The sequence below is a fragment of the Salarias fasciatus genome, chromosome 22, assembly GCF_902148845.1.
Source record: "Salarias fasciatus chromosome 22, fSalaFa1.1, whole genome shotgun sequence".
NCBI lineage: Eukaryota > Metazoa > Chordata > Actinopteri > Blenniiformes > Blenniidae > Salarias > Salarias fasciatus.
In genome coordinates, this window is record NC_043765.1 from 7,820,987 (window position 1) to 7,848,883 (window position 27,897).

The 27,897-nt window shown below is 43.1% G+C and overlaps 2 protein-coding genes across 2 annotated transcripts in view; both read right to left on the bottom strand.

Moving 5' to 3' along the window:
- Positions 1–631: 631 nt before the first annotated feature.
- Positions 632–3,405, bottom strand: LOC115409749 (actin cytoskeleton-regulatory complex protein pan1-like). Its single transcript, XM_030121024.1, has 3 exons — positions 2,970–3,405; positions 2,036–2,118; positions 632–1,405 (listed from the first exon to the last, which is right to left on the bottom strand). The coding sequence occupies exons 1-3, from the start codon at positions 3,403–3,405 to the stop codon at positions 632–634; spliced, it is 1,293 nt and encodes a 430-aa protein (XP_029976884.1).
- A 6,093-nt stretch (positions 3,406–9,498) lies between these two features.
- pleca (plectin a) overlaps positions 9,499–27,897 on the bottom strand; it is a 39,216-nt gene continuing 20,817 nt past the window's right edge. The window contains 13 exon segments of the mRNA XM_030120853.1: positions 9,499–10,429; positions 10,520–17,493; positions 17,986–19,478; positions 19,481–21,332; positions 23,516–23,614; positions 24,093–24,197; positions 24,283–24,366; positions 24,520–24,876; positions 24,978–25,116; positions 25,205–25,383; positions 25,593–25,750; positions 26,554–26,737; positions 27,760–27,886. Coding sequence (XP_029976713.1) covers positions 11,293–17,493; positions 17,986–19,478; positions 19,481–21,332; positions 23,516–23,614; positions 24,093–24,197; positions 24,283–24,366; positions 24,520–24,876; positions 24,978–25,116; positions 25,205–25,383; positions 25,593–25,750; positions 26,554–26,737; positions 27,760–27,886 — 10,978 coding nt within the window. The 3' untranslated portion in view covers positions 9,499–10,429; positions 10,520–11,292.

Sequence of the window (27,897 nt, forward strand, 5' to 3'; positions counted from 1 at the left end):
TCAAGACTCAGTATTATATTCAGCTCATCGCCACTCAATTAACTCAAAAACTTGTCAATTTCAAGCAACACTGAAGATAACACTTTTGTAAAAGGCAGAATCTAAGAATTGCTGTCTTTCTGTAACAAGAAAGCAGAGTATGATTGCATTTGTACAGTTTAGTAACTACAGTCTGCAGTCTAAAAGATGTTTTTGAGGATAAACATAAGTGAAAATCAAACACTTGTATATTTTAGTCGAATATACTTTTTTGTAATACTTATTTACCAACAAATGCTCAATCACAACAAATTTGGACAATTTGAACTGTATGTTCATATTCAAGAAACATTTTTCCAGTTTTCTTAAAGCTTAACTGTAATACTTTGACCATACTGTGCTAATTTTAAATGGCTTAAACACATTGAGAGAACAGTGATTAATAAAACAGTCCAGTAAAATGCTTCAGAAGATAAAATTTATTGAACTTCAACAACTTACAAATGGATTAAGAACTTAGTAAATGTGATTGACTTGTACATCTTAAAACATTTTCTTTAAAATTCACCATTAATAGAACCACTTGAAAGGTTTTTTTTGTTTTAACTGCAAGCACCAAGTTAAACATTGCAAACTCTCTCTTGTGAACTTGCTACTTCCCAGTGGCTTGTTGGTGATCTTGAGGCTCTCCTTTTGGTAGCGGAGCCCGCTGCTGTGTTGGTACCAGAGGCTGCTGCTGCATTGAAAACAGAGGCCCCTGCTGCATTGGTACCAGAGGCTGCTGCTGCTGTGTTGGAAACAGAGGCCGCTGCTGCATCGGTACCAGAGGCCGCTGCTGTGTTGGTAGCTGCTGCATTGAAAACAGAGGCCCCTGCTGCATCGGTACCAGAGGCTGCTGCTGTAGAGGCCCCTGCTGCATCGGTACCAGAGGCTGCTGCTGTGTTGGTAGCTGCTGCATTGAAAACAGAGGCCCCTGCTGCATCGGTACCAGAGGCTGCTGCTGTAGAGGCCCCTGCTGCGTCGGTACCAGAGGCTGCTGCTGTAGAGGCCCCTGCTGCATCGGTACCAGAGGCTGCTGCTGTGTTGGTAGCTGCTGCATTGAAAACAGAGGCCCCTGCTGCGTCGGTACCAGAGGCTGCTGCTGTAGAGGCCCCTGCTGCATCGGTACCAGAGGCTGCTGCTGTGTTGGTAGCTGCTGCATTGAAAACAGCGGCCGCTGCTGTGTCGGTACCAGAGGCTGCTGCTGTGTTGGTAGCTGCTGCATTGAAAACAGAGGCCCCTGCTGCGTCGGTACCAGAGGCCGCTGCTGCTGTGTTGGAAGCGGAGGCCGCTGCTGCGTCGGCAGCTGCTGTGTTGGAAGCAGAGGCTGTCGATAAGCACCCAGCTGTGGGAGTGGAGCAATTCCAAGGAAGTACTGCCTGTAATTCTGAAACAAATGCAAAAAACATACTTCACCTCTGATTTGCCATGTATTGTGAATTAGCCTCCCGGCGAGTCAGACGCCCGGGCGCCGTGACAGCCAAGGCCGACTCAGAGGGCCTTTCTACTGGGGAGAGGAGCTCCGCAACGTTCCCATCCATTGTGGCTAAGTTAGCGAAAGCCGTCAGCTGAGCCACCTGAAGACGGTAGACAAGCTGGCTTTATGATAACACTGGCGATGGATGAAAAAATGTAGCCGAAATGGGCGATTTTGCAGAGATTATGTCCCGCGCTGAAGCTCCCCTGCCGTGGCCCCCACTAAATCGGTTGGATCTAAATAACTTCTGAAGGACTCCGAGCTGCGCCATGTTTGTCTGAGTGAGTATATGAGCATGCACACACACACCTATAAATAAGGTCCAGGTGTCAAAAAACCGGAGTTACCCTTTAAGTTTGCTGAACTGTAGAAAAAAGCAAGAAAATAGCAAGAAAACCAGTGACTTACAGGTGTATATGCAAGTCCTGCCGGAGAAGAGTAAGGCATAGGACCTTGCTGGAACATCACTGGTTGACTGTTGTGAAACCCAGCAGATGGAGGCAGCATCCATGGCATGTTGGGAAAGTATTGCCCACTCACAGGGAAGCGTCTGGGGTAAATTTTGGAGTCCACAAATGGGAAAGGGATGAGAGGCACAGACTCCGCATCAAAGCCAGAAGAATCTGAAAAAGGAATACAACATTATAAGTAAGGTCAATCTATCCAATTAAATATAAAAAAGTTTTTTTAATAATAAATTAAAATAATTTTGAGTCATTTGAATTACGACAACAAATACGTTGAGAAAATGTTAAAATAATGATAGTCTAATTTAAAAGGCAGATTTATTGTAATTAAAATTATACTTTTGGGAAAAGGCTGTCTTTTTTGCGCCACTCATAACTTAGATGACGTCAGTAGATGACGTCAGTAACTGTTCGTGTTTATTTTTAAATTAACGGCTTCAGTTATTTCATTTTTTTTTTTTTTTTTAAATACGATGTTGTATCTGCCAACGTTGTCAAATGTTCTTTCACGGGACACATTTCCAATCTGTGAATAGAATTTACATATTTTATTTCTACAATGTTTAAAAGGAAAAAGGAAATAAATAATATAATACAATACACGGGCAATAATTGAAATGTTTAAAATCGATATTATTGCACTTTTATTTCCAGTAACTAATCTATCTCACTGTGCCCAACAATTGAACTTTTCGTACTATATCTAAAGCACAGATTGCACACATACGAGTATATTTCTGTTATTCAGCTAATGTTGCAAGATTCATGATAGCATATTCTGTTACGTGTTTATGTCTCAAATGTAACGTATTTATCACCTTATATTGACAGAACTATCCAACAATATCCCTATAGTCAGGATCAATAAAGAGCATCTTCTAAACTGGAATACTCATTATTAAAGTTAAAGAACTCAGCCTAAATGGAAACATCAGTAGAAGATAACAATGAATTCACTTTTATTAAGTCATGTCTTATTATGACAAGCTTTAGTAAGTCAAACTCACCCTGAGCTTTGGACGGCTGGTCTCTGCCTTCCACGCCGGCGGAGGGCTCCCCTCCTCCGTCAGCGGAGGGCTCCCCTCCTCCGTCAGCGCCTCTCGGGGGGCTCCCGGGGGAGTCGGAGTCGGAGGAGGAGAAGGAGGCGGCGGAGGCCGCGGCGGTGGTCAGGGAGCCCGACGGGCCGTTAACGGTGAGATCGACCGCACCAGCCCCGCCGAGTCCGTTCGACGTCTGCACGTTGTTCGGGACTGTCTTGAGGCGCCTGTGGTAGGCCTTGGCCTCGCTCCGCAGGTCGATGACGGCGCACCTCCTGCACTGGCAGCCGCGGAAGGGGCACAGCTTGTGGCCCTTCTTCGCCACGATGTATCCGTGTTGGCGGCATCGGCAGCACTTCAGCAGTCTCTGCTCCTCCACCTGCAGCGTCTCTTTGGAGTGAGACATATAACCTTCTCCTAGAATGTTGGATTAACGTCTCCTCGAATCCGGCTCAGTTTATAGCAGGTGTCCGTGAAGTTAAAAAAAAAAAAAAAAAATTAAAATGGGGATCTCGCGCATGTGACCTCAGATGACAGGGTGTCAGAGAAATGTATCTTTTCCACCGTGGGAACAGACTCCTCTTCATCAGAGCTGACGAGCAGCTGGCTGTCATTAGCTGATTGGTCTGCACAGACACATTCCCACTCTATAAACCTCAGTTTTTCAAATTTAATTAAACTCTATGACTGACTCCCTGATAATTTTATTATTTTATTTACTGACGTGCTGAAATATTGCATTTGAGTAAAATTACCTTTGCTGAAATTCTACCTAAGTATAGGTATCGGAAAATCTACAGGAGTAAAATGTACAGATGACAGGTAACTCCTAAAAGCACAAAAAGTCATAAACCCAATTCAAGCCGTTTCTAATCAACTTTTAGTTAAAATATTTAGGACCTCTCAGGAAATAGAAGGTGCAAATTTTGTTTGAATATTATGAAACATTTTCAAGCACAACTAATGGCACAAATTCTGAATTTATTTACTGACAAATGTTAGAGTTATACTGTGGATGAAAGTCGCTAAACCAGACTTTCTAAATTACACATGACTTAAATCAACCAAACCAAGGTTTTAAAAACAGAGCAATTCCTACTGTTCACTTTCTTAATTTTATAGAAAATATAACTTACAAATCTGAGTTTTTGAGTATTGTTAATTTGTATTAGTTCAAATAATTTGTATGTAAAGGGGCAGATATAGTAAGATTTTTCTTCTTTCTGCTCCTTTTCTTTCGTTTGTTTTGTGTCTAGACTGATGACATTGATGTATTTTCATCTTTTTTGTTTTCTGTTTTTGTGTTGTTTTAAACGAAAGAAACAAACTAAACTAAACTAAACGAATGAATGGCATAATGCTTGCACAACAGTTCGGGGAGTATAAAGTGAAAAAAATGCCACAAACTCAGAATTTTTTGCTCCATCTGTTTTTCTTCACCTCAACCACACTGCAAGTTAAGGTCACTGGAAAGAAAATAACATATATGGAAGGAAATAAAGACAATAAAACAAAAACCAGTATCCGCTGCACTCAAAATGTTGAGCAATTCTTGTGATGACAAACAAACCACATCGAAGCAGTGGTGTGACGTTCAAAGAACAGTCGTTCGTTTGAGAGCCGCTGTCAGGCGCCTGTGTGCCATATCCGAGCTGTCACTGCTGCTGTCAGGTAAAACACCGACGACATCTCCGAGTATCACTTTTCCACAGCACGCTCCAGTCACCTGAACGCAGCAGCAGAGGACAGGTGTTTGGAGACGGGAGCGGAGCCGCGGTTCGACTCACTACTTTACTTTCCCTTGGTGACCCACTTTCTTTCACGTCCCTTGTTGCTGGTAGATGTGAAAAACCGGACAAAAAGCCGAGTCGGACCTTTTAGTCATCTACCGTTATTATCAGCAGCAGCCACACATGCAAAAAAATTGACTCAGCAAACACCTTACACCACCAAATGAAAACTCAGTAATAGTGTCAGATGTCAGCGTCCGTCTAATGGAGATCACGTGACGTCCTGAATAAGCTCACTTCAAAGAGCTAGAAACTCAGCTCTAAAATAGTCTTAATTGAAGAATGAGCACATTGCTCTTTATCCTTTGCACATTTGCATAATGTAAATATATTGAGGGCAACATTAGATTGTACATTAGGTCCCATATGTGTACTTATGTTTGGAATTCCATAAGTGTTAGTGTGTGTGCGAACCCATTCATATAAGTGTGTGATGTGTGATGTGGGTACACTGTATTAAAAAAAAAATTGGTTGAATTGATTATTCATAGGGTGAAGCGTTTCACGAAATGTTTTGAGTTGACACAATTACTATTTAAAAACATTGACTGAACGAAAAACTCTTCGTTGGCTATTAATTCAGCCAATTGCTTAATAATCGTTGACAGAACGAATGACTGTTGGCTTATTAATTGAGCCAATTGAAACAAATTAGTTGACACCATGTCATATTCCACATCATGTGCTCACTCAACTAGGACTTATTAGTCATTACAACTATAAAGTAATAATTGAGTGAATAACATAATAATGACTGCATGAATTAATATTTAAATGATATATACTCAACATAAAATATAGCCTAATTAAATAAAGACTAATAAAGACAAATTTACTTTAAATGTTTATTTTTCTGTGTACAAAACAAAACATTTAAATTCAAATTCAAAAAATTACACAACATTTGAAAAGAGTGCAAAACAGAGCAAATCCAATAGCTGACAGTATAAGCTGTAAAGGAAAGTCTGGGGTTCAAGGCTCGTAAGGATGTAGCAATGGCGCAGCTTCCAGGCCTCCTGGAGGCCCCACAATCTCCAGGATACCCATTGGCACGGGGCTTGAGGCTTCGTAAACACCGTCTGGCTATAGATGGAGCACATTAATAAAAAGGAAATTAAAAACAATATCCAAATGATATTGATGGACAGATGGATGTTCTCCTTGAAATGCTGATTTACCTGGCAGGTCTTGAAAAGCTCGGTTTTCTCCCCCAGGTAATACTGCAGCCCTTTGACAGCCACCACCCTCCGATGTTTAACGATCTCTGTGGTCTGGATACACAGGACAAGTCAAGTCACATGCATATTGTTCATACATGTACATTATACAGCATATTTCATACAAGACGTGTAAACTCAAAGTGCTTAAACATGAAAACAAAGTAAACAGTTCTAAATTAAAACAAAAACCAACAATGTAATGCTGTCACTGTACATTTTTTTACAATGTCGACTCTTTCAGTCATAGTGTGGGAATGGAGTGGGCAGGCAGCTCATTTCACATCTAGAATCTAAAGGCTGATTGATTGTAACTGCATACATACATCTACTGTATGTACAGTGTACTGAAAACAGCTTCTACTGAAAATAGCAGACTGACAAGCTCACTATGTGACATTGTGAGCTTGTCGATCAGCTATTCTCAGCAGAAACTTTACCCACAATAACAGAAAACACTATTTTCAATCGTGAGGGACTCCGGACACCCAGTAGGGTTTAAGTGATGAAGACACATTTGTCTGTTCCATCTTACCTGCTCGTCTCGGTACTCCAACAGACTCCTTAGTGTCACTTGAGTGGGGTGGTGAGCTGCGGTGCGGAGCTCTGGTGTGCTCATCCAAGGAGGGGAAGAACGTTTCCATCAATTCTTTTCCTGTTACTCTTTTGAATTCTGCATGTACCTGCAAAACAATTAGATAATGAAGAGACAACTTGTGAATGTACAACCTGTAGACAGATCATAGCAAAAACCACAGATGTAGCATCACGTCACTTGCTCAGGACAGATCAGAGTGACCATCTTCAATACCAGGCTTAAAGGGCCATTCCACCTTTGAGGCATCAGACCCTTTATTTATTGTTAGGGTATAAGAAACATGGCCCTGGTGTTGTTTTTGTGTTTATTCTGTGTTTCTAGAAATATTAGTCTAACTTCCTCTTGACAAAATCATTACATCTGATTTCTCTTCCCACCTACAGTTAGTTCCACCCCTCTCCAGTGCATATGGTTGTCTCAGTTGTGTGACATTTTATGTGGAAGGAACAAAGTAAAACATACACAAACTTACCTGATCCAACAAGAATAGGGCTGGCCATCTCTGGCTGATTGTGGAGACATGCACATCTTCAGCAACGACCTCCTTTCGTCTGAGGGAGAAGATACATAACTATAGATATGCGACAGATATTTACAGGGTAGTGCAAGTCAATGAGAAGAAACTGTGTCAAGCAGAAGAAACTGCCCTGAGTAGAGAGATGCCAAAATAAAAAGTTAAGATGGAAGCCAAAGAACGGCACAGCCAATTTATTTCATGATGTGTTGTGGGCTTGTAGATCTGTTGTTTTCACTAGTTTGGGTCCTGGCAAATGTCATAATTCCCCTTTGGGTCACAGGCAAAAAGGTTTGGGAGCCACTGCTTTAGGAGACTGTGAAATGACCCTTACAAGTTAGGAAAAAGTGTTTTCCTTAAAGGTATAATGGAGGATTTTCTCGATAAAGTCGAAGCCAAACGTCTGTTACTCGCTTTTTGAAAAACGCGCATGCGCCAGACCGTCCTACCTGCTCTGCTGCTCCGACGAGCGCGCTTGACGGCGTGACGCAAGCATTTCTTCAGCGTGATTGACATGTCAGAGGACCAATAGTTGACGCTCGCATCACGCCATTCATTGGCTAAAACATTGTCCATTATACCGTTATATATTCAAACAACTTTAATGGGACTGGGGTCCATTTAGTTCAATTTGTACTTTGTCAGAGTTAAGGGAACCCAGTGGTTTGAGAATGACAGGATTACAGCTACTTCCAGAGCAAGTATTGATATAAATACAAATGCTAGAAAAGCTGACCTTATTAAAGCCTTCAAAGCTAGCTTTCCCGCCGAGACGTTTGCTTCCCGACTGATGGTTAGCTTGCTAGGCTGTTTACCAGGCAAAACCATATTATAAATCTATGCTAGAGCGAGCTGGCCAATGAGCTGACGGCGTTCGTCCGCCAACAGCTGTCGCACAGAGGCGCTGCTATGCCCACGCCGGGGCGAGTGTCAGCTAGCCGGCTAACGGGCGAACGTGCCGCTCGCGGGACAAGAGCTAGGCGTCAGCTAGCAGGCGGACGTGCCGCTCGCAGGACCGGAGCAAGCGTCAGCTAGCAGGCTTACGGGCGGACGTGCCGCTCGCGGGACCGGAGCTAGCTTTAGCTAAACCCTGCCCCGCGGGTTTGGCTAACGTGCGGACGTGCTGCTCGTGGGGCCTCGGGCGCTGTTAGACGGCTAATGCTGTTAGCTGGCTAAACATTGACCTTATGAATTAGAGGGGTAATATGTAAGTTAGCTGCCCGGCTACCCAAGCTAACTGGCTAGCTAGCAAGCAAAAAATGTTACAGTCCCCCAAGAACAGATTCCACAGAAAAACAAATTTCTTTTGACTCTGGTTTCAGAGATTGACAATGTTAATAAGCAAACGCACAGTGTTGCTCACCTGTCACTCCTCGTCCCTCCGTGAGGCCGTGTCGACAAACTTTGTGGCTTTGCCGTACTTCCTTTGCTCGAAGTTCATTACCGCAAATGACGCCGCCCACATTTGTTCAGTCAACAAATGCAAAACTTGTCCAATCCATTCACTCAATTACTGTATGTTAGTTGAGTCAATATCAGCCATTGTGGGCGTTCACCCAACAACAATTTATCACCTGACTCAATATTTTTTATGAATAATTGTACAAACATTTATTAACTGGCTTTCCCAATAACAACACTTGAGCCAATGGTCTATTTCAACTTGCCTTAGCAATCTTCTAATTGAGTCAATGTTTTGGTAATTGGGTTTTTTACGGTGTAGGATGGCCCGTTTAATGAAAATATAAAGATATTTCATGGATTTCTATTCTTTTAATTACAACATTTTCACTTTTTTTGAGTTTCAGTTGATTTTTTTGATCACCTTGGGCAAAATATTTCTCTTTCTAAGCTTTTCTATTCATGGATAACCCAAAAGGTGACCTGCCACAGTGCATCACACGCTGCTGGGGATCTCGGGACTGGCTCAGAAATCTATATTTGGAATCCGTTAGCAATGGCGTTCAAATCTGTGAACCAAACACAAGCTTGCCTGGCCTCCTTTGACCATATATTCGAAACTGTAGAATTCACTGGTAAAACTATTTACATTTCAATTATTTCCATTTTTCAAACAGAAGTGGGTGCCTGTTGCACCCAACTATTTTCCAGATCTGCAGTGAAATAATCAAAGAAAAGGTTCCACAAATATCAAAACAACAATGCATATACGGTAAGTTCATAACCATTAGGGAAAAAACATTTAATTGATCAACTATGGTTATGTTTGTATGTACAGTCAGTATTTCAGCATTTTTACATCATTTTTGTTTGTTGTACCCCCCCACCCCCTTTTTGTTTTTTCTCCTCACCCTCATGAGCAGGTGCTCTCTCCCAGTTTTGATCTGACTTTGAGAAACTACATCAAATAAAAACAAACTATTTCATTTCCATGTTTATTTACACAGTATAAGGTGTTACAATAAAATTCCTTGTCACCATTTTATTATAAATACACCATTTTAAACAAGGCTTGATAACCCTCACTAAAATACATCCTTCAAACCTTTCAAAACATAAAAAGAGAAAAAAAAATGCTTTAATGGATACAACTATATAATTTTTGCAACTTTTAAATGTTAGTAAATCATGCAAAGCAGAGATATAGAATAAGAAAATAAAATGATATTGATCAAATGTGTTGCTTTACAAAGGATAAATGAAATCAGAACAAATATATGTAGTGTAAAATACAAATACTGTGTCTGGTGCAAAGCTTTAAGATCTTTCTCAGTTAATTCATGGCTTTCAGCAATAGCTTTATATAATTAATATACAGTACATACATTACTTGTGTGTGAACCAAAAAAACATTTGTATAATGTAAATTTCAGCTAAGGAATATTAAAATAAATTGTTTTTTTTTAGCCCTGTGTGACTACAATATTTCAGAATTCCTATGTTAAAGACAGATGGTGACAAACTGTAGTCGGACTGTAAAAAGGCTCACGTGATAACACAGTAATTGTTACATTACGGGTAGCGTTGCTTCTTCAGTCATGCATCATTCACTTTACAGTAAGACACTGTACCCTCTCATAATGCGCAACATCCCAGGTAAAGTGTTACACAGTATTTTGCAGGCACTTAAAAAGCATGGTTCTGGCCTTCAAATGACTTTTGGGCTGGATACAAGTCTCAGAATGTTGGATTTATAGAAGGAATTCGATAAAACATTGAATGCAGGAGTGTGTCGCCGTGAGGTTGCATAAAGTCATTCATTACAGTGAAGATCGCAGTCTAAATTACTGCAGAGTCTCTGGAAGACATCTGAACAAAGAGGAGGGGATGTGGAACTGTAAAGGTGATTTCTGAAACACAAAATATACAAATAAATATTAACATCACACTCCAACACTTCACAAAAATAACTTTGTAAAGTCATGTTTTTCTGTATTTACCTTTAAAAAGTATCCAAAAACGCCGGGACTTGCATGTGTTGGCGTTGGAGGTGGATGTGTGAAGTCCAGAACTGTCAGACGGTGTTGTTGGTCAGTCGCATTTAGCTGTATCTGTTTGTTCTTTGAGGAAGCATTCGTGTCCATTTCAGAAGGTTAGCATACTGCTGGAGCTCCAGGTTTTTTGCTGGACCACAGAAGATGGAGCAGAGTTCGGGTATAGGCAGAGTATATGAGGCAGTGTAGCCCAGGCAAGGAAAGATCTTGAAGCTTGGCATCCTTTAAGTATTTAAGTGGTCATCTTAGGGATACTCCATATTCTGCTCTGCAGAGAGGCTTTAATCTTTCTTTAGCTGATGGTTTTCAAAAATATACACATGTATTTAAACTAAACTTTGTACATCTAATTTGGTTCTCTTTAACAGTGGGGCTGAGAAGATTTTTTTCAGTTATTGTGTAGTACAGAGTATTTAGACTCTGTCTCACAGTATGTTTATATTAAACTCAGATTATTCACCCCAAAATATCAAGTACACTTGAAACATTTGTGAGAGATATGTCGGATGAGACAGCATACACATAACTATAAGTAAATGTGGAAATGTACAATAAACAAAATAATTCAACCTTTTAGAAAATTAAATATTAATATTCCTGTAACAACCCCATGCAGAGCAGAATAAAGGTAGTCTGTATTCCACTGAGAATTAGGCATCTGGTGAGTATTGTGGTTTTATAGCCTTTGTGTGTCAGAAATTCATTCCATAACTTTCACTTCAGTATCTGCGGCTGTAGCTTGGTGAACCGTAGGAGGAAGACGAGAATGTTGTTGTGAAACTCGATCCAGTGGCATCAAAGCTTCCTCTTCTGGAGCCTGACCTGGAACCGGTTCTTGAGCCAGACCGTGATCCACTAGCAGAGCCAGACCCGCTGATGCTGTAGGGACTGTAAAGGCCTTTGCTTGACTGAGATGAGGCTTCAAGTAGTCGCAGACCAGTTCCCTCCTCAATCATGCTTCTTTCCATAGCGTCCTTGTAGGAGATCTTCAGCTTGGTTTTGGGGCATGTGAGGTATTTTGAATATGCACTAACATCTCGTAACTTTTGCGCAGTGCGTGCATCTAAGGTGCCCTTCTTCACTGCCTCATCAATAGAGACTCTCCCCGTCACATCTGGTTCCAGTAACCCACCAGTGAGATACTGGACTTCAAGGAATCGCTGTCCCGCTTCATAATACAACCAGCCCTTCTTAAGAGCTTGTGCTGCTGACATTTTGGTTTTAGTTCTGGGATCTTCAAATCCATTGTATGCCTTCTGGGCTAAAGTGATGCGATCAACCATGATTTTATCCACAAGCCCCTTGTTCATTGCATCTGTAACAGTAAATTTCTCACCAGTGTTGGGGTCAATGATGCCTCCTGTGCAGGCTTGAGCTTCCAGCAGCCTCTGACCAGTTATGTTGTCCACAAGATTTCTATGAATAGCCTCTGTGACAGAGACTTTCTCCAATGTATCTGTGTCCAAGATTCCAGCCACCGGACCAGTCTCTTCAGTTGGGTCATTCCATGTGGTTGCTGGTGTTTTTATAGAGGGTATTGGGCTCATGTTGTATGAGGAAGAGGAGCCAAATGAAGAAGATCGTGATCTAACACCACTCATGTTTCCAGACAGCATGTCTGCAAATTCTGTGATGGACAGGGTTCCTGCTCGGTATTGATCCAGTGCTGACTTGTCAATCAGGCCCCTTGAAATGGCATCATCGATGTCATACTGCCTTCCAGACCTCCTGTCAATGATCATGGATTTCACAACTCCATCAGAAGAGGTAATAGTTATTTCCTCCCACTCACACTCCTGTTCTGCAAGCTCAAGGTAGGTTTGGTGGTCAATTAGTCCTTTCTGATATGCTTCATAAACAGACATCTCTTTTCCTGACTCTGGGTCCACGATGACCACCCTTCGTTTGCGAACTGAGGACTTGGATGATGTCTTCCTCTCTCGCTTCTTTTCCTTCAGCAACAGAAGTGCAAATCCCGTCTCTGGGTCTGTCATACATCTTTCCATGAGCTGCAGGTAGGTGAGATTTTCCTCAGTGTTTGGGTCAAAGAAACCTTTTGTGTCATCCGAGGGGTCAGTGAGAATTTCATTCATTTCTTCATCAAAGAGACCACGCTCATAGGCTGTGTCAACTGGCAGACGATGGCTTTCCTCTGGGTCAATAATTCCACCTGTAGCAATTTGAGCCTCGAGCAGACGGATGCCATGATCTTTCAGGATGAGACCCTTTTTCATTGCCTGGAAGAGTGAGATGACTTTGCCTGAGTAAGGGTCCTTGTAGCCTGTGACGGCTCGTTCAGCTGAGAGGAGTTTATCTTTGAACTCTGGACCAACTACGCCCATTTTAACAGCTTCAGTGACATTTAGCTTGAGGTTTTTGATGGGATCAATCACATAACCTGTGGCAGCCTGAGCCTCAAGGAGCTCAAAAGCAGTCCCTGGTCGAATCATGTTCTTCTTCATTGCTTGGTAGATTGACAGACGGTCTTTGCTGGATTCGACATACACCCCAGCAATACAGCTGGTCCCCTCAAGGTATTTCTTCAAGTCTCTGCTGACTTCCTCCACGGAAATGGCCCCTCCAGTGAGTTGGTTGTATGTTTGCTGATCTATAATCTGTGACCGAAGCAGTTCGTCCACAGTTATCTGCTTTCGGAGACCCTTGAAGAGAAGCCTTTTGTCTGCCAGTGAAAGTAGTCTCAGCCCACTCTGTTTATCTACTCTGCATCTTTTCAGCAGCTGGGCATAGGATTGTTTTTCATCTGTTGTGGGATCAGTGTATCCTTTCACATCTGCAGTAGGTTCAGATATCCTGTCGAGTGTCTCTTTATTGATGTACCCACGTTGCATGGCAACATCTGTGGGGAGATGGAAATAGTACTCAGGATCCATCAGTCCTCCTGTGGCATTCTGGGCCTCCAAAAGCCTCAGTGCATAGTCCTCTGGTATGAGCTCTTTTTTCATAGCCTGGAAGAGAGAAATGACCTTTCCACTGTATGGATCCTTGTAACCTGTTACAGCTCTCTCAGCGGACAAAAGCTTGTCATGAAGCTCAGGGCCTACAAGCCCCTTGCGGACAGCTTCATCCACTGTTAAAAGTTCATCTTTAACTGGATCAATCATGAATCCTGTTGCTGCCTGAGCTTCAAGGAGATTCAAAGCAACTTCTGGGGATATCTTTCCAGTCTTCATAGCCTGGTAAATGCTGATCTTTGGTGGACTATCTGACATAATACCAGCTATGCAGCCTGTCCCAAAGAGGTGCTGCTTAACTGATGGCATTTCCATTACTTCACGAATGGTCATTTTTTCTTGTTTCAGAAGGTTGTATGTCTGCAAGTCAATAATTCGAGCACTGTACAGCTCCTCAATGGTGACTCTTCTTCTGATAACATCACAAGACATGCTTTGTTCTGGTTGTAGTGTCTCCCTTTGCTCAATGATTTCAATAATGATAATGAGCATTCTTTCTTTTGTAATTTGTCCCAGGCGATACTGCTCCATGAGGCGGCGTCTCTCCTCCTCTGGAAGCATATTTGAGTTCATGACTTCCCAAATAGTCATGCTCTTTCCAGCAAAGCTCTTATGTGGGATGTCTATTTGAGTATTTGCTAGATCTGTTTGTGCTTGCTCCTCCGAGTACTGATAAGATTTCTCCACAGGAGCAGGAGCTTCAACCTTAGACAGAGGCAGGTAGCACAGGCCAGTGTTGGGATCTCTTGTGCAGCTCTCCAGTAACTGTTGGTAAGTAACACTTTCATTAGTGCTTGGATTAGTGAATCCTTTCACATCCCCTGAGGGTTCACTGAAAGATTTACACATCTGTTTGCTGCAATAGCCACGCTGAATAGCGACTTCATTAGGAACACGATGGCTACCAGTTGGATCAATTATTCCTCCAGTTGCAAACTGAGCTTCCAGAAGAGGAATTGCTTGCTCTCTTAAAACAAGTTCTTTCTTCATGGCTTGGAATAGAGAAATCGTGTTGCCTGTATATGGGTCTTTGTATCCTGTGACTGCTTTTTCAGCTGAGAGGAGTTTCTCATGGAGCTCTGGGCCAACAACTCCAACCTTGACAGCATCATCGACAGAATATTTCAGGTTTTTGACAGGATCCGTTATGAAACCAGTTCCAGCTTGAGCCTCAAGCAGTGCAAGCCCCGTGCTTGGTTGTAAAATATTCCTTTTCACTGCTTGATATATACTTAACTTTTCATTTGTATCTTTCATAGTGATACCATCGATGCGGTCTGTGCCCTGCAGATACTTCCTGACTTTATCAGTTTCACTGACTTCTTTCGGGGTCTTTTTACCCTGCTGAAGTTGTTCAAATGTAGCCTTTTCAATAATGTTGGAATCAAGCAATGAGCTAGCAGTGACTGGTGCCCTGAGACCTTCAAAGTAGGCTTCTTCCTTTGTTTTGTCCTCTTTTTCTTCAACCATTGTGATCACAATCTTTATCAACCTTTCAATTGTTACTTGTCCCATTCTGTATTGGCGAATCAGTTGTATTCTTTGTTCCTCCGTGATGTATACTGAGTTTATGATCTCCCAAATGGTGACTTTTCTCCCCTTAAAAGGTCCATATTCCAGTTCCATTGTTGCTTGGCTAAAGGCCTCTTGTGTTTTTGCCTCTGTAATCTGTTTGTCTTCTTTTGGTTTTGGGGCCTTCTTTGAAAGAGGAAGCAACGGGAGTCCAGTCTCTTTGTCAGTGATGCACTTCTTCATGAGCTGCGCATACGTTACATCCTCCTGTGAGTTGGGATCGTAAAATACCTTGGTTTCCTCTGTGTTTTTGTTCAAGGCTTTGCTGGTTTCCTCATCAAAATATCCACGCTTGAAGGCAACTTCATGTGGGATTCGATAGCTTTTAATTGGGTCAATAATTCCACCGGTTGAAAGTTGTGCTTCGAGCAGACGAGTGCCGTGGTCTTTCTTGATTAGCCCTTTGTTCATGGCTTCAAATACAGAAACCTTTTTCCCTGAATAAGGATCTCTGTAGCCACTGACTGCCCTCTCTGCTGATAGAAGTCGTTCATGCAACTCTGGACCAACAAGACCCGACTTAACAGCTTCATCGACGGGGACCCTCTCATTTTTCACGGGATCAATTACAAACCCTGTTGCTGCTTGAGCTTCAAGAAGATTCACAGCTGTCTCTGGAGAGATCAGTTCCTTTTTCATTGCTTGATAAAAGGGCATCTTCTCTTTGGTTGGTTCATTCAATAGTCCAGCAATACTGGGAGTTCCATGCAAAGCTTTTTTAACGGTCTCCATCTCAGAGATCTCTTTCACTGTTATCTTTCCATTACTTAATTTGTTGAACAAGTCTTTGTTAATAACTTTTGACTCAAGCAGTTCATTAGAAGAGACTGGGGCTCTCAAACCATTGAACACATTGTCTTTGTTCTTCTCCTGATCTTCCACAACAGTGATGACAATTTTGATGATCTTTTCCACTGTAATCTTGCCTGTCTTGTACTGACGAATCAGTTCTCGTCTCTGCTCCTCAGTGAAATACTCTGAGTTTATGACCTCCCAAATGGTTACAGTTTTTCCTTTGAACTTTCCAAAAGGCACATTAATGTTTGATTCGCTCAATGCTTGTTTAGTCTCCTGATCTGTGTATGTTCTCTCACCCTGAGCAGCATTCTCTGTCACTGGTAATATCAGCAGGCCAGTCTCAGCATCCTTGGTGCATTTGTCCAATAGCTGTTTGTAAGTGATTTGCTCCTGAGTGCTTGGTTCTACAAATAATTTGCATTCATCACTAGGCTCAGTGAGTTTTTTGTTAATGTCTGCATCAAACTGACCTTGCTTGTAGGCTGTCTGAAGTGGGAGTCTGTGGCTATTGATGGGGTCGATGATACCACCAGTTGCAAGCTGCACATCCAGGAATTTGGTACCCTGTTCTTTCTCAATGAGCCCCTTCTTCATGGCCTCGTAAAGAGAGATTCTGTCTCCAGTGTAGGGGTCTTTAAAGCCAGTAGCTGCTCGCTCTGCAGACAGGATCTTGTCATGTAGTTCAGGGCCGATCAACCCCTCCTTCACGGCCTCATCCACTGAAAGAAGTTTATTTTTCACTGGATCAACCAGGTAGCCAGAAGCTGCCTGAGCTTCCAGGAGCATTGTAGCAGTGCTGGGAGTAATCTTGTTCTCTGTCATGGCCTGATAGATGCTCATTTTCTCTTTGGCTGGAGTTAGTACCCCTCCAACACAGTTCTGCCCCTTAAGAAAAGCTTTAATCTTATCAGTCTTTCCAAGGTCTTCCACAGAGACTTTGCCCTTTTTCAGTTTGTCAAAGTCCTTCTTGGTCAGGACACCAGCATCAAAAAGTCTTTCGGCTGGAACTTTCTCTCTTATGCCATCAAATGCAAAAGGCGATTCTCCAACTTTTTTCACTCCATCTACATCCACGGAGCCATTGAAGACTCTCTTTGTTGTTGTCACCGTCGTCATGGAAACCAGCTGCTCCTCAGGGACCGTATCAGTCTGAACTTCAATTTCCTTTGTTTTGGATGGAGCCTGCTTTGAAGCGCCCTGTAGATTCTGAAGTTTTTCTCTTAGCTTTTTGTTCTCCTCTTCCAACAGTTTTTCTTGTTCAAGCCTTTTCTTTTCAAGCACTTCCATTTCGTTCTGCTTGTTTTTCATTTCCGCTTCGGCCGCCTTTTGTTTCTTCACGGCTTCATCCATGATTGTCTGAAGCTTCTTCTTCTCCTCATCCATGAGCTTTCTCTGACGTTCTTGTTCTTCTTTAAGAGACTTGGCCTTGTTCACTTCATCCTCAAACTGTTTCTCAAGTTTCTTTTTCTCATCTTCCACAGCTTTTTCTCTTTTCAACAACAGCTCCTTCTCAGTGAGGAACGACTGCTGAAGTTTAGCCTTCTGCTGCTCGATCTGTTCTTGTTGAGCGTTTGCCATCTGTTTGGAAAAAAGGGAACACAAAATTAGTAAGATGTACATGAAATATCACATGACCGACAACAAACCTACATAACATAGGAATAGTATCTCATCTATGGAAATACTTGTGTGTTTTCTCACTTAAAGCTACCAAAGAATATAGTTTGAGCTTGTATAACTGAACTACAGTTTCACACAAATAACAGGACTACCTATCAGCGTCTCGAAGCTAAGCAATGTGCCATGTTGCTTTGGCTTCATCTTTAGAGTCTCACTCCTGATCTTGATCTTTTTGTGTAACTGACATAGCATAATAAACACATTTCTGTGATATTGATCTTCATTTTTGTGTTTTGAATTACTTTCATATAAATTGCTGTATGTTAATTCAAAGCTGCAATTTACATGAATAGTAAAAACATTTTTTAATGATGTTAGTATGTTTGATTGTACTATGTTAATCACAAGGTTTTACAACTTGACTGACAATGTTAATCTCGGTCACAATACCTCTTTGGACTTTCTCTGAAGCTCCTCCGCCTCTTTTTTCAGTTTCTCTCGCTCTTTCTCAAGGTCAGATATGGCTTTCTTTAAGTCGTCTGCCTCTCTTGTGCTCTGCAGTCTCTGTGTCTCCAACTTCTGCACCACAACTTCTGTTGTTTGCTTTTCTGCTGTTTGCAGGCGAGTTTTTGCTTCATCGGCTTGTTTCTTGAATTTCTTTGCCTCCTCTTCAGCCTTTGCTTGAGCATCACTGAGCTCTTTCACTCTCAATTTCAGTTTTTCTGCTTCAGCTGAAACTTCCAGTTGCCTCTTTCTCTCCGCCTCCAGTGACTTCTGGAAGTCCTGTGTCTCCTTGTCAAGGCGTTGTTGGATCTGTTGTTTGTCCTCCTGAAGCTTTTTGGCCTTTTCTTGTGCCTGGTTCTTCTGTTTCTGGAGCTCTTCTGCTTCTGCTTTTAGTTTCGTAGCCTCTTGGATGGCCTGCATCTTCTCCTTCAGCATTTTCTCTGCAAGCGTCCTCTGTTCTGCCAGATTGGCCTCAGCCATCTGCCGCTGTCTGGCCGTTTCTTCGGCCTCCACACTGAGTCTCGCAGCTTCCTCCGCCAGGCTCTTCATTTTCTCTGCTTCTTCTGCAAGTAGTTTTTGTGTGCTGTCTTTGTCTTTTTTCATGAGGCGCTTGTTCTCTTCCTCAATCTTGAGCTTCAGCTTCAGGAGCTCATCCATCTGTTTCTTAACTTTGGCAAGTTCGTCCTCAACCTTCGCCTTCTGCTTGACAGCATCATTTACTTCACCTTTAACTCTCTGGAGCTCTTCATCCAGCACAGCCTTCTGCTTGTCAGTTTCATCCAGCTGCAGCTTAACCACTGTAAGTTCCTTTTCTACCTGAGACTTCTGACTGAGAGCTTGTTCAGCCTGCTTCTTGTGTTTGGCCATCTCTGCGTCCGCCTGCTGCTTCTGCTTCAGAGCGGCTGCCTCAGCGGCAGCTCGCTTGGAGGCCTCGGCCTCTGCTTCCTTCTTCAGTTTCTCGGCATCCTTTTGAGCTTTGGCTTGTTTAGCAGCTTCGTCTTCTGCAGCTTTCTTCTGTTTTTCAGCTTCCTCGGCTTTCTGACGAAGCACTGCAGCTTCTTTTTCTGCTTTCTCTTTGGCTTTCTCTGCAGCTTGGGCAAGTTTCTTAGCATTTTCAAACTCCTCCTTTAGCTTTTCCTGAGCAAGATTACCTTCTTTGTTCTTACTGAGAACATCCTGAGCTTTCTTCTCGGCAGCGCTGCATTTTTGCGCTGCCTCTTTGGCCAAAATGACCTGCTTCTCTGCATCTTTTTCAGCCTGTTCTTTCTGTTTATTTGCTTCCGAAGCTTTGTTTTTGAGTCGCTCAACTTCCTCTTGTGCAGCTTTGCATTGCCGAGCCGCCTCCTCCTCCGCTGCAGTACTCCTCTTCACTTTCTCCTCAGCTTCTTTCCTCTTCTTCTCTTCATCTGCTGCAAGTTTCTTGAGTTTCTCAGCCTCTTTTCAGCTTTGACCTTGCTTTTCTGTGTCTCGTCTGCAATGCTTTTAAGCTTCTTCAATTCTGCCTCCAGAGCTGATTTCTCTTTCCCTGCTTTCTCGAAGTTGATCCTGATGATATGAATCTCTTCTTCAACCACCTTCTTCTGTTTCAAAGTCTCTTCCACAAGGGTTTTTTGTCTTGTCAGCTCAGAGTCTGATGAGCTCTTCAGATGTGTGATTTTCTCTTGAATCTCTTGTTTGTGCTGTGCGGCTTGGTCCTCCAGCAGTTTCCTCTGATAAGCTTCATCCTCAGCTTTTCTCTTGAGTCTCTCATTCTCTGCTTCCTTAGCTTTCAGGGCAATCTCTGCATCAGTCTTCAGGCGTGTCGCCTCATTGATGGCAGCCAGTTTTTCCTTGAGGATGTTTTCGGCCTCTGCCCTTTGCTTGGCTGCCTCATCCTCTGCCATCTGTCTCTGTTTCTTTGCCTCTTCGGCGACTGATCTCAGCCGAGCGGCTTCTTCGGCGAGCTGCTTCATCTTCAGAGCCTCAGACTCCAGAAGCTGTTTGCTCTTTTCTGTATTTGACAGCGTTAGCTTCTCGGCCTGAACTTTCATCTGCAGCAGAGCTTCCATTTCACTTCGAACTTTGGCGAGCTCATCTTCAAGTTGCTTTCTTTGTTTTTCTGCTGCGTTCACGTCATTTTTCAGGCGCTGGAGTTCCTCGTCCAACAGGCCTCTCTGCTGCTCAGCGTGGTCGAAGTCGGCCTTTAAACGGATGCACTCTTGCTCCGCCGACAGTTTCTGCTGTGCTATCTGTTCTGCAAATTTCCTCTGTTTTTCCAGCTCTTTCTCTGCGTTCTCTTTCTGCTTAAGGGCGGCCTCCTCAGCTTTGGCCCTTTTCTTGGCATCCCGCTCTGCTTCGACCTTCTGCCTCTCTGCTTCATCCTGAGCCTGACTCTTCTTCTGAGCCTCTTCCTCCGCCTGTAACCTCAGGCGAAGCGCCTCGTTGGCCTTTTGTCTCCATGTTTCCAGCTCTCTTTCTGCTTCCTCTCTGGCTTTGTCAGCCTCCTCTTGTTGTTTCCTGAGTTTTTCAGCCTCCTCCTGCAGCTGGAGCACAGTGCCCTGCTCTCTCTTGAGGGATTCCTCCAGCTTTGTTGCTTTCTCATTGAAGGACATGGCTTTGGATTGGAGCTCAGTGGCAGCGCTTTTCTGAGCCACCTCCTCCACCACCTTGATCTGCCGCAGTTTTTCCTCCTCAGCTTGTTTCATGCGCCGTTCCGCCTCCTCGGCTTGCATTTTAAACTTCTGCAGATCATCGAGAGCCTTCTGCTTTTGCTTGGCTGCCTCTTTTTCCGCTTCAGCTTTACGTTTCAGCTCATCTTCAGCGTTTTTCTTTTTCTGAGTCTCCTCAGCCACCTGCTTGCGGAGCCTCTCCGCCTCCTCCTGAGCGGCTTTCCGGAGCTTCTCAGCCTCACTGGCCTTGTCTCGCAGCATCTGCAACTCGCCCTCGGCTGTGCCCTTCTGCTTCGTCGTCGTCTCCAACTGAAGCCTGATTATGTGAAGCTCCTCTTCGATCCGTCTGCGACTGATCACGGCCTCCTCCAGCTGCTGAGTTTTGGACTTGATCTCCTGCTCTGAGAGACTCTTCACCTGCTGCAGCTCCTGCTGTATGTTCTGCTTCTGCTTCTCTGCGTCCACCGCCACATCTTGCCTCTTGTTGGCGTCGTCCATCATTTTCAGCTTTAGCTGCTGGGCCTCTTGCTCTGCTTTGGCCACAGACTGAGCTTGGGCCTCGGCCAGCTGTTTCTGCTTATCTAACTCGGCCTGAATCTCAGCCAGTCTTTTCCTTTCCTCTTCTTTAAGTTTTTCAGAAGCTTTCTGTATTAGTAGAAGCAAACGGGGAGCAAAAGGACAATAAAAGAATGTTAGAGGAGTTAGATTTATAAAACGTCAATATATGGTAGTTGTAGTACATGTAGGTACATAAAAATGTAAATACATGAGAATAAGTTACAGTTAAATGTTTATTATCTACCATCAAAGAATGGAAATAACTAGAGAGAGATAGTGTATTGGGAAATGTTTGTCATGTTCACTGAATGTATGGCACACAAGATGACTTTTTACTTCACAACACAGGACAACAGTACACTTTGCTTTCATGCATCTAAGGTATTTTCAAATGACTGGCATTATTTTTCAGTCTAATGTTTTACAGCACTGGTTGCTGTTGCTAAACAAGCGGAAAATTCAGTATATGATCAATAATGCTTAAACCCTTTCCCATAATGTTTTTAGGATGTGAAAGGCATTTCAAAAGATGTGTGTAATTGAATTTGAAAATTGAAGAATAATACTGTCACTGGTGAATATTAAGGAGAGCACGACTGCCCAGTGAAACAGTTTTTAAGAAATGGTGGAAAGCAGAAATTAGCAGGGGATAATAATTTCAAAACATGCAAAATAGCAGAAAGCAGAGGTTGAAAAAAACCAAAGACCTGAAGACACCTAATAATTCACTGCAAATAAGTGTGTTATTTGGGTTTTTCAGTGTTGACCATTAGAAGTCAAAGATAAAGAGTATTGTCACTTTGTGGAACAGCGTAGCGATGGAGCAAACACAGCATGATCTCATGAAAAACACAACATGAGTGAGCTTGGATTGACATCAATGTGAATTCAAGATCAGGTCAGGAAACACCAGACAACAGATACAGCCTATATGAGGAGTTTCCAGAAAAATGAGCGTTTCATATCAATGAGATGGGACAGCCAGAGGGAAGGTGCAACACTTTAGAAACCTGCCACGCTGATAATTACCTGAGTTCTGGTTCAGGACTGTTAATCTCAGAGGGAGCAGACCAGCAAAAACAGGCTATTAAACTAGATACAGAAAACCCCAAAACAAAAATACAAATAAATATTTTACGACCAACTGAAAATCTATTTAAAAGGAAAACCTCACAAGACAGAATTTCTGCAGCTTGAAGGTTCAATAAAATAAACTTTACTCAATGCTATTTCAATAATTTAAGTAATGCAATAAACAATATTTCAATCATATTTTCATTAGATACAATAGCCTAAAAACAGGGAACATTTTTTCTGAACTATTTTCTTTTTTTAATCTTTAGTTCATTGGAAAAGTTTCTTAGATTCAGTCCTAAATCGTACTGTTAAAGAAATAGCCAATCAAAAAAAGCTCATTTGCATCGATGTCTTTACATTTTGATGCCTTTCAAGTTTTAGAAATTAACATAATTGCTTGGAAATTGAATTGAAAAATGAGATATCTGCTCAGTACAGAAATATGATAAAGTCAGACACACTGGATTTATTGCTGAACTGAAATGATGGCGATCCATGAAAGATTTCTAAACCGTATTGAACCTTCCCTTGTTCACAAACGACACCGATGAGATGGAGAGATGAATGAAATGGACCAACAGGGTCGTTTTCAAATACCTGAAGCTTTGGGGGTTTAATTCATCTCTTAAGAGCGTGACTACTATTCATCATGACAAAGCACTGGTGAGCAGGTCGACAGGATCAAACACAACAGAAAGTTAGAAAAGAAGAAAAGTGGGGAGGGGAAGCAGAGGCAGATTTAACTAGGTTGAAGAATAACGTGTCTGAAGGCAGAGGGAAAACCTTCAAACCACTGAGGGTGGGAATAAAGAAGCAAAGGCCAAATCAAAATCGCTGCAGAAGCAAGTTGAGCAGTTTGAAAATGTGACGGGTGTCTGGGCAGATGCCCGAGAATCTGAACTAATCCCAAACTATGTGACATGATCAGTCTAAATACACAGTGTGGGGAAATGAGAGACACACTATAGTTGGGATGTGATGTGCTGCGACACCAGGATGAAACCGTTTGCTTCACCACTCTACACTTCGCCTGACAGCGTCGCTTTAACGGCCTCGTCAATCTGAAGTGCCCACATTTTGGTAACATTGGATGACAAATGATTTCCCAAACATTGAGCTAGTTCCCGGGTGAGGACGGCATCGTTACAGTTAGAGGAGGATTTACGGTCTGCGGTTGGTTTGCATGCAGTTACCTCTTCGTCCTCCAGGCGGCGCTGTGTGTCGGTGATGAATTTTATGTACTGGCTGGTGAGAGTCAGCAGCTCACTGTAGCGCGTTCGCAGGGTCACATACTGGAAGAAAAACAGCGTCATGAAGATACGAATGATGAAGCAACAAACGTGAATGGAAACGGTCAACGAAATGTAATAAGATTTTCTTTCAAGAGCACAGAAACTTCATAGTATCCAGACAAATCAAAGCTGTTGAAGATACAACAAGTTCACAACAAATGGCAAAATATAATGCGACAACACATGGTTAAAGGTTGTCGGGATCCATAAGCAATTTATTAGCATATATATTCAATTTGCTTTTGACCTTTTTGACTTTCATGTAATCTCATCAAGACACAGGTGGTCATCTTCAAGAGAGGCCTCTTACATTTATTGGAAATGATCTCAATCACAAACACGTGATTTTTTTTTTTCAATAAGTATATTGAGATGTTGGTATAATGTCAGTTTATCGAGCAGGCTTGTGTCAAACATTCCTTCAAAGTCCTGAAAACGTGTGGCTGAGGATAAAAGTATGGCGCTGTGACCGTCCTACCTCTTGGATGATATCGTCTGATGCACACTCCATCTTTGGTTTTTTTATTGGAGATGCGATGGGATCCTGGAGAGCTTTGTATGTCAAAAGCTGCAGCTCATAATCCTGAATAAGAAGGAAAAAAAAAACTTGAGATAAGCTGCAAAATATGCAAATCTTTGGTTATAAAAATAAAAAGCCACGTGTGTACCTTGACTGAATCGATGTAAGCCTTTGCGTTTTTCTGGCAGTCCTCGATCTTGTCCTTGTTTTCCTCAATCTCATCAAGCAGTTTCTGGAATAAGAACAAAAGCAAGTGACATTTAGCTTTTTTGCTTTAGCTTGAGCTGTTTTGAGGCAGATTTATTTCATCCTTGACCACCAGGGGGCACAATAACACCTTGCTTGATTTGCCCCACTCTACCCATTCTTTCCCTTTGTGTGATACCTTCTCCTCTGCCAGCTGGTCCTTGAGAGCCTTGCTGCCGCCGATGGGCACAGCCTGGATCTTGTCCTGCCTCCTCCGGGCCTCGGTGAGCCAGTGGATCAGCCACTCGTAGCTCTGGCGGTAGGAGTTCATGTTGCGGCCCAGCAGGTCGAGCTCCCGCTGCCTCAGGTCCATCTGAGCGAACACGGCCTGCCAGCGGTCCAGGAGGCTGTTGACCAGCTGCCGGTAGTGCTCCAGCTCGGCGTCGCGCTCGCTGTGGATCCTCGACATTTTGTCGGTGACGGTCGAGGCCTTCCTCAGCTCGTCCTGGAGGCGGTCGAACACCGCCTGGTCGGCTTCGGCCTCGGCCCGCATCGCCTGTCGGACAAAAGGTGGAAATCAGACTCCTGAATTTAGACGACTTTCCAGTTCAACGTCAAAGAAAAGAACAGATCTGTGGTTCAGCCGTTACAAAGTACCTTCAGCTGACTCCGCTGCTCATCCAGCTCCTTCTTTTCCGCTGGAACTTTACTGACGTCCCGCAGACGAGTCTCGTAGTTCTTCACTGTGTCTTCAGCGTCTTTCGTGTTTCTGATCACCACGTCGATGGTCTTCAGCCTGAAATCAATTAGTTTAGAAATTATTGGGGAAAAAAAAACCATCTGAAACTCTAGTAGAAAGCGCTGCTGGACGCTCTTCGCCTCACTTGTCCAGGTAGACGGAGGACAGGCCGTAAACGTGGTCCATCTTCTTCTGGGTGATGTCCAGCTCGGAGCGCAGCACCGGGGCAGAGGTGGACTGCTGAGGAGAAGCCAGAACCTCCTCCGTCTTCTCACTGATCGAGTTCAAGTCTTTCTTCAAGCCCTCCAACTCCGACTGGACTTTCTGAATTAAAAAAAAAAGAAAGAAAGAAAGAAATGCAAAATGATGTTTGGCTGTTATTTTAAGAGGATCTATTCTGGTGTATTACAGTTTTTTTCCACACTTTGGATCCTCAACCAACTAACTATTTTCTTTTTATCGTTTAGAAAGATCCTCCTTTAACCTCTACAGGTCCTTTATCTAATCATGCATGTCAGTTCCTGTGACGCTACCATCTGCTCAGCGGTCTTCATGGCGCAGGCCTTCAGCGGCTCCCTGTCCACGGGCTGGCGGAGACGCGTCACGGTTCGATTCTCGCAGCCCTCCAGCTTCAGACGCAGGTCCTTGATCTTGGTCAGGTACGTCTTGCACACGGTCTCGTCTTGCTCTCCTGGTCGAAGCGAAACGCACAGATGTAAATTTCACATTTATTGAAAAGAAATGGGCGCTTGTTCACTTTGTGTTTAGATTATAGCTTAGATCATCAAAGAACTGCATTAAATTGTTTGTAGAGGTAAAGTTTTAGTCCCATTATATCAAATGTATTGATTGTTTAAATCTTTTTCACTATATTACCATTGAATTGAAGGTCTTCAAACCAAAATGTGAACCGATTTAAAGAATCAATATTCTTGAATCACACAGACCTTTAGTACAGTCATGATTTGAGATTGTAGTTGTATTATGATGCACAATTTAAAAGAACTCATTCAAGCTGAAACTTTCAGTGTCGACAATCAGGTGTTAATCAGCTGATCAGTTCGTGTGTTCATTCACCGATTCGCTGCAGTGAAACTCATGCACAGAAACAGGGATGCGATGAGAAGTGAAGTTAGGAGGAACGCTAAACTCTGGGAGGATGATTGAGTTAATTAATGCACGATGTGGAAGTGACAGCGCGGCAGGCTTCGGTGCACACACATTCACGCACAAACACAGTGACACACACACACACAAACACACACAGTCCTGTCCAGCCAGTGAGAAGCACCTACAGCACATCGACCGCTTTAACTGAAACACCTTACCTGCCCTGGGCGGCTCGTAGCCTGCAATATGAATCCGACAGTCAACTCACGCACTAATGACCAAGGCTGCATTTCAAGAGCTCTGAAATGATCTCATGATGAAATGATTTCTCCAAGATATCGAAGAAAACGCAAGGCGGTTCACTAGTGTTCAGGCAGCCCTCACCTTGCTCTGCAGAGCTGACCATAGTGTTGTAGTGCTGGTTGGCCTTGTTGTAGTTGGACTCCACCTGCATGCGGTCCTCAGCCGCGAACATCTGCGAGTCCTGGCTGTCTCTCAGGAAGTCCTGGTAGTGCGTCTCCAGGTTCCTGAGCGCCAGGCGGTACTCCTCCACCCTCAGAGTCTTAAACTACACAAAGTGCAGAGACAAGAGGGAAACGATAAATGAACACCGTTTCAGAAGGTGATGCTAGAAGGTGCTTTTCTTCTAATTTGATATTAATTCATTACAGTAGTTTTATAAAACGTTCATGCGAGTCTTCAATCCCATCCTTGAAATAAGCATGTTGTAAGAAAAGAGTGCTTCAGCATGCAGCTCCATGTAAAGTCACGTTTTTTTTTTTAACCAATACACGCTTGAATTAATAAAGAAATGAGCAAATAATAAGTACCAAAAAAAAGCAAATTATGTTTTAGTGTTATATTTGTACATCTTCCCACTAACTTATTTTCTTTTTATAACAAAACAAAACCAAACAAACAGACATGCAGGCTTTCCTTGAGGCTACATCAAACAAAATTCAAATCTTATTCCAAAAGAAATTCAGATTTCAATTCAGATACAGATTTACAGATTTGGGCCGCACGGTGGCGCAGTGGTTAGCGCTCTTGCCTCACAGCAAGGAGGTCCTGGGTTCAAATACCGGCCGGGGCTCGGGGCCTTTCTGTGTGGAGTTTGCATGTTCTCCCCGTGTGTGCGTGGGTTCTCTCCGGGTTCTCCGGCTTCCTCCCACGGTCCAAAAACATGCACGTTAGGTTAATTGATCACCCTAAATTGCCCCTAGGTGTGAATGTGTGCGTGAATGATTGTATGTCTCTATATGTCAGCCCTGCGACAGACTGGCGACCTGTCCAGGGTGTACCCTGCCTTCGCCCACAGCAGCTGGGATCGGCTCCAGCCACCCGCGACCCCGAAAGGGAGAAGCGGCAGAAAATGAATGAATGAATGAATGAATTCAGATACGATCATTAATGTTGTCTTAAGGAAAGATATTCAATGCTGATAGATTGAAGAAAGCATCGCTTACATCTCTGAATGAAGGAATCAATTCAACTTTAATTTAAATCAGCCTTTATTCTAAAGTTGGTATTCTAAAGATGGTTAGATGGATGGGTGGGCGGATGGATTGGTGTTTGGTTTGAAGCTTTTACCATTGTGACGTTCCAGGTTTTGATGATGTGGATGTCTCTCATCAGGTACTGCCAGGACAGCAGGCTCTTCATGTCCACAAACATGGTCTGCCACATGGTCTGCAGCCTCTGGAGGTTTCCATCCAGTCTGAGGAAAGA

What these genes read in the sequence shown, in the direction of transcription:
- LOC115409749 (XM_030121024.1), bottom strand. Translation starts at nt 3,405, where the DNA reads ATGTCTCACTCCAAAGAGACGCTGCAGGTGGAGGAGCAGAGACTGCTG. An exon ending in CCAGCCGTCCAAAGCTCAGG is followed by an intron (nt 2,119 to 2,969) that starts GTGAGTTTGACT and finishes TTCCTTTTTCAG; the next exon opens with ATTCTTCTGGCTTTGATGCG. An exon ending in TTTACCCCAGACGCTTCCCT is followed by an intron (nt 1,406 to 2,035) that starts GTGAGTGGGCAA and finishes CATTTGTTTCAG; the next exon opens with AATTACAGGCAGTACTTCCT.